Below are 7082 nucleotides of genomic sequence, written 5' to 3'. Positions count from 1 at the left end.
AACAGAGAATGGGGCAGGAGGCCCTCTGTCCTGAGGAGGTTTGATGCCCCAGCATAGGGGGATGCTGAAGCAGTGAGGTGGAAGAGTGTGGGTGGGTGGGGGAGCACCCTCATACAGGTGAAGGGGAGGGTGGATATGGGTTGGGGTCGTGATGGAGAGGTAACTGGGAAGTGCGATATCATTTGAGATGTAAATGAACAGAATGATTAATTTAAAAATAGTATACAGGAAAGATTCTGTAGATCTTGCTACCACCAGGAGGGCATCATAAGGAACTCAATATATTTTTGCAGTTTTGGAGGCCACTTAGAGCTACTGAGATGGCCGGATAGGAAGAGTAAGCATAAACTCAGTTTTATGATTGCTGTTTCAAGGGAAGCAATGGGAATTTAGTTGGGTAAGGGAAAAATTGGGAATATATTTTTTTGGGAAGTCTCCTTCTCCCCCTCTGTCTCTAATTTAGTGTTTTCTTTTGGGAATAGTTAGTCTTTTTTAAAATGTGAGGATATTTAATAATTCTGACTAATATGTTATTATTCAGAAAATAATTTTTTTAAGTTTTGCTTCCTAGGTCTGAATACATAATATGTATTACACAATAGTAAGATAATGCACTTCTGAATCTGCCATGGTCAGATATGTGCTGGAGTCAAACCATCAAATATTAGAAATATTTGAACATAAGAATTCTTGTTCTTACTTTCACTCTTCTGTAGAGGCTTGTGTGAAATATGTTCATTCCTGTTTAGCTGTGTCTTGTCTACTGTAGTTTTTTTTATGTGTGTTTTTTTGGAAGGGGTAGGAGCTATGTTACCACATAAGATATCACTCTATGTTTTTAAATATAGGTTCACACACTTAGAAAAGACCAGTCATTATAGTTTGCACAGTTTACTTTTTAATAAAATTGTTTTGGATATCACAATGTCTGAAATCCTTAGAAATATATTTCATTAAAAGGCTAACTACACAGAATATTGAGATAATCAAGAATGCTGGCAAAATGTATTTGCTATCTGTTATGTGAAATTAACATTTTTCTACGTAAACAATACAGAATTACTTATAAAAAGGCTTTGAGAGTTTGACAAACTGACTAGTGTGATGCGTGCTATGATAAGCAGATGGAGTCTCTGGATCCCAGACAGATAATCTCCCTCATATGTTACATTGGCTAAAACTGGCCCTGCCCTTGGAAACCTTACAAATAAGCAGTAATAGTAGTAATCTCATATCTTATGGTGGCTATACTTATCCATCTGAACTGTTTGCTAGCCCTCTAAACAAAAATTTTAGTAAAGACAAATCAGTCTTGTTCACAAGTAAAGCTTTCTTTCAAGGAACTTATTTAGAGCAACTTTGACATCCTTATTTCTCAGGCTGTAGATCAAGGGGTTCAGCATGGGCACAACAATGGTATAGAATACAGAAGACACTTTCCCTTGGTCCATGGAGCTGACTGATGATGGCTGCAAGTATGTGAATGCAAGGGAACCAAAGAAGACAGCAACAGCTGATATGTGTGAGCTGCAGGTGCTGAAGGCTTTGGACCTGCCCTCAGTGGATTTAATCTGGAGGATGCTGGCAATGATGAAGATGTAAGAGCTTAGAATAGTCAGAGTTGGAACAAAGATGTTAAAAACACTGAAGCATAAAACTACTACTTCATTAATAAAAGTATCAGAACAAGAGAGTTCCAGGAGTGGGGAAAGATCACAGAAGTAATGGTTTATTATATCAGCCTCACAGAAATGTACTCTTAGCATGCAGACTGTGTGAGCTGTGGCACCAATCAAAGCCATACAATATACTCCAAATATCATCCAGGAACAGACTTGATAGGACATCACAGCATTGTACAGCAAGGGGTTACAGATGGCAACGTAGCGGTCATATGCCATCACAGCTAGCATGTGACACTCTGCAATAGCAAAAATAACGAAAAAGTAGAACTGCATGATGCATTCAGGATAGGATATGACGTTCTTTACTGCCAAAAAGTTCACCAGCATTTTGGGAATAATGACGGTGGACTGGCAGAGGTCAATGAAGGACAGACTACTGAGGAAATAATACATGGGTGTGTGCAGGTGAGAACTGAATAGTATCAGGGTGATCATACCCAGATTCCCCACCACTGTGACCACATAGATTCCTAGGAAGAGGAGGAAGAGGGGCAGCTGCAGCTCAGGTTTGTCTGTTAACCTAGCAAGGATGAACTCAGTTACTCGGGAAAGATTTCCTTGAAACATTTTCCTCCAGGAGTTCTATGTAGAAAGAGGTGGAAAAAAAAATGAGATCAGTATGTATCTATTATCTTACCACATAAGTGTTTAAGTGTTAAATAGAACTCTGTAGGCTTATATTTTTCTAAACCCACTTTAGGATTCTTGAATGCTTCAGTCTCCCTTCTAGCATGCCAACCAGAGGTAGTGGAGATAGGTTACTAGGTTTTTTTGTTTCTGGACCTGTTTAAAAGTAGTTCTTTGTGGCGATTCCACTCTTTATTGTCAGTATACCTGCAGTCCAGTCAAATACCAAATATCAAACATGAATCAGTAGCAGGGTTCTATTCAACAGAAACTTCAAGGCTCTGCTAAATCTACATGTGTCAGTAATATGAACTATCCAGAATCAGCCACAATAACATGTGAAGTCCATTAGCATGTTTTTCTCTACAAAGTGAAGACCAACGAAGACCAGTGAAGCTTTGCACAGCCATCACAGACCAGGAAAGGGTTTGATGGCCAGTGAAGACCAGCCAAGCATTGTGTAGTGTAGCAAAGCAAGAGAGATCTTTCATTGCCTGTGGGGTTCTAGTTACATTATTTCTAAACAACACACATACTTTCCTGTGTCTGTTTTCAGCAAAACAGTACATGCCTGCTCACAAGACAGCTTCCAGAAAAATATCACATGACACCCTGAGTTCTTAAAGAAACCAGACGTTTTCACTTCAGAACTCAAGCTTGGATTTTGCTGGCATCTTCAATTTTGACTGTCTAAGACATTAGACTTTTCAACATATGGCACTTATAGATGAAGATAAGATACATCTGTCCCTGAATATACCTATCTATATCCATCTATATCTATATCCATCTCTATCTGTCTGTCTGTCTGTCTGTCTGTCTGCCTGCCTATCTATCTATCTATCTATCTATCTATCTATCTATCTATCTATCCATCCATCCATCCATCCATCCATCTATCTATCTATCTATCTATCTATCTATCTATCTATCTATCTATCTTTTGCTATGAGAATGTTAGTACTCAGTCTGTTAAGGACTCTTCATGACTTATTTGTCATTCCCTCAATAACGCTACCAAAAAAAAAAACAAACTAAAACCAACATTTTTTTCTGTTACAGTAAGAGCAGCATCTACACAAAGAAAAATGACCACCACACACATATACAACCCTTGTGATACTTAATGGTCAAAACTTAAAGCCTTTCTCCATAAGGTAATGAACAGTATAAGCTGTACTTTAATTAACATTATAGCAGAACTTTAAGTTATAGTAAATAGGTGAGAACCTGAAATCAAAAGCCATGATATGCCATGGAGATGTCAGGAAATTGTCAATCTATAAATAAGTTACATATATAAATCATTGGAATTATGGGTTTCATAATATTTAGGTGTAAGAAGAATGTTTTTCCAACAAATGGCAGTTAGATGAACTTACATGTTAATATTTGATATTCAACTTTTCATACTACGAAAAAGGTAACAAAAATGGATACTATAACTAAATATAACATCTAAAAATAACATTTCAAAAAATACATAAGTGGAATTTCATGCCCATGAAGTTGATGTGGATAAGATATTACAATCAGAAGTTATGGCAAAATTGAACATAATTAAAAGTAATTTGTTCCTTAAAAGACACCATAGATAGATGAAAATAATACATCTGAGGTAATGTATCTTAGGGAGAACAATTGATAGAATTAAAGAGCTCTTATATTCTAATGGCTAAAAGCCAAATAATCCAGTTAAAAATAGCCAGATCATTTAAAAATTATCTTTCTATTGGAAGTAGATAAATCACTATTGAATACTTGAAAATATGTGTACCATCATTAGTTAATAGGGACATTTAAATTAAAAAATCACAGCACAACAAAATTTCACATTGATTGGCAGGGTTATGATAAAATGGTAACTGCTCACAAGGATGCAACCAATTTACAATCTCATATTACTGGTGGTTTTAGAATAGTACAGATTTTCATGAAACATCTGGAGAACACTTCAAAATGCAAAATTTACAGCTATTGCAGGTCCAAGGTATTTCAATACTTGAGACACAGCTACAAGAATAGAAAACGCACTGACACAAAAAGTCATACAAAAGCATCTGGAGTAGCACTGCTTACAACACGCAGCATGGGATTGAAGGATCTCGCTCCTCATACTTGTTTGCTTCTAACATTCCAGCTGGCTATCTCGTATGCTGAAAAATCATTCCAATTCTGGACCAATTCTTTCTTTTTTAGAAAAGCTTAAGGGTATTTGTGGGAAAAACACGCGGGGCTGCCCTGGGCCCCCAGGCAGCAACTCGCAGACAGGAGGAGGAGTTTGGCCAGCAGGGGCGTCCTGGGGCTTTCCCACAGGCAGGTTCGCACGTACTAGAGAAGGTCTAGGGTTCCAGAGGCTGGAAGCTTGGCGGCAGCAGGCCCAGAAGACACGTGGACTGGGTTTCCAAGGAGTAGCTTTATTGTCCATGATGGATAGTTGGATCTAGATATGAGTGCGCCCCCCTCCCCCAAATGCCAGGAGGAGCTCTCTTATATGGGGAGTGGTAAAGAGGAGGGATTAGGAAGGAATAACTTAATTAGATATGCCCCCACCCCCGCCATTAGATAGCTCATTAATATGTAAATCTCTGGAGGCAGAGGCCTGTTAGTCACGCCCTCTATCTGAGTCTTATGTGACTGACCATGCAGGTTAAATGGAGATGAGACTGCGAGTCAGGGCCCTGGGTTCTGGGGGCGTGGCCAAACACCTGCAGTCTCGGGGTTCCAGGCCCATGCCAACCCATGAACCAAGACGCCCTTCCACGGCCCGACAGATATTTAGAAATTGGTATTGTTAACTCAAAGTCAAACTCAGAAGTGGTAGTATACTAGTTTCTATGAAATATGTTTTATTTATTTTAGCAAATTTAGTTTTGTCTCTATTAAAGATAAGGATGGCTGCCTAAACATAAGCTGAATAAAGAAAACAAAAATGGACATCGTAAAGTAGACGAGGAAAGCCCATGAGGCTTCAGCTCTACACAAAGGACCACGAGGGGCATCTGAGGAACGCTGAGAGTGGGAGGAATAGTTTTCCCTAGGGAAGAAGACACCACTTTATATAATGATATAATTATATTATAAAAGAAAATAATTACTAATTGTATAACATAAAATAATATAATTATAATACATAAAATTATTATAGTTGTAAAATAGAAATGTAAACTTATAAATTGATATAATATCTAAAAATAAAAGAAATAAAAAGATAATGAGCATCATGTTCATATAGTTATTCTCTGTCTCCTGAATTTCATGTGTTGAAAATTTATTCCCCAGAATAGAACATACCCAACACCAAATGGTACTCCTTAAAAACACACATACAGGTAACATTATATAGCCTGGTCAGGTTGTGTTTAGGAATATAAATTTATATAGATATAGATAATGTAGCAATAGGTAAAAGAAGAAGCCATGGATTTGAGATAGGGCAAGGAGGTGTGTATTGGAGGACTTGGGAGAGAAGGAGAAAATGATAGAACTAGAATATAATGTCAGAAAATAAAAGAAGCAAGAGAAAAGATAATGAATGTCTATGTTGATATAGTTGTTCTTTGTCATAGAGAATTTGTATGTTAGAAATTTACTCATCAATGAAAACTTGATGAGATCTGGGAATTTTAAAGGACAACAGTAAGAGGTCCATTGATTAGTATAGCCATGTAAACGAGTTCACTAGCAGACCTAGTTTGACAGATGGCAGCTTGGGGAAGAAAGGATCTATTTTAGCTTATTTTATTTTATTTTATTTTTTTAGGTCATAGTCCTCCACTGAGGGATGTTAGAGCTGCAACTGAAGGAGAAACTATGGAAAAACTATGGAAAAATGCTGTTTATTGATTGTGTACTGATAAATGTTCTGTTAGCTATCTTCCTGCTCAGGGATGGAGGGCTGGGTCTTCAAGGAAACAATCTCTCATAGACCTTGCCACAGGGGAATTTTTCCAAGGTTAATCTTCCAACTCAACTGAGTTTCCTTCTTCCCAGGTGAATGTAGATACTGTGATATTGATAATAAAAATTAGCTAGACCCTCTATCCTGTGTAAATGGAACACACAAATACTTCACTCTTAAACCATAACCTTTCTTTTCTTCATCTTCAAAATCTCAGGTTAATATCCCAATATGAAATACTTATAGAAAATTTAAATTTCCCCTGTTTTTTAAATTTTTTTTAATGCTTTTAAAGTCCGAGGTCTTTCTAATGGTACAAATTTTCCTAACTACAGGCTTCTGAAAAAATTCAAAACTAATAAGTGCATTTTATGTTAAAGTTAAAGAACTAGGGCATAGCAACAATTGTATTTAAGCAAACACATACTCTGGTGAATATAAACTTTCTGGCTCAATGGTCAACATCTGGAACCCATCGTGCTTCTCAGGGCAACAAAAGCTTCAGCCGTCTCACCTCGCCAGCTCTGCATCCACAGAGCACACAGCTGTGAGGGAAGTCAGTCCAGGAACTCAAGAAGAAACTAAAAGGAGATCTCCTAAATTGATTGTTTCAGCATTCCCTGCTTTTTAAAAAAAATCTCAGTCTATTTATTTTAAAATGATTTATTTTCAGCTGGAGAGATGACTCAGTGGTTAAGAACACTGACAGCTCTTCCAGAGGTCCTGAGTTCAGTTCCCAGAAACCACATGGTGGCTCATGACTATCTGTAATGGGAAATAATACCCTCTTCTAGTTTACTTGCATACATAAAATAAATACATCTAAAAAACTCTTTTATTTTTTTTGAGATTATAGTATAATTATATTA

General features: G+C 37.2%; 1 protein-coding gene across 1 annotated transcript; it reads right to left on the bottom strand.

Annotated features, from left to right (window-relative positions):
• Positions 1-1232: 1232 nt before the first annotated feature.
• On the bottom strand, positions 1233-2252 carry LOC114611151 (olfactory receptor 150-like). Its single transcript, XM_028755799.1, has one exon. It carries the CDS (start codon positions 2250-2252, stop codon positions 1317-1319), a length of 936 nt encoding a protein of 311 aa, XP_028611632.1. The 3' UTR covers positions 1233-1316.
• Positions 2253-7082: the final 4830 nt, after the last annotated feature.

This window comes from Grammomys surdaster, unplaced genomic scaffold, assembly GCF_004785775.1.
Source record: "Grammomys surdaster isolate TR1022 unplaced genomic scaffold, NIH_TR_1.0 126086, whole genome shotgun sequence".
NCBI lineage: Eukaryota > Metazoa > Chordata > Mammalia > Rodentia > Muridae > Grammomys > Grammomys surdaster.
The sequence above is the reverse complement of the archived record's forward strand: the minus strand, read 5'-3'. Positions and strand labels throughout refer to the sequence as shown.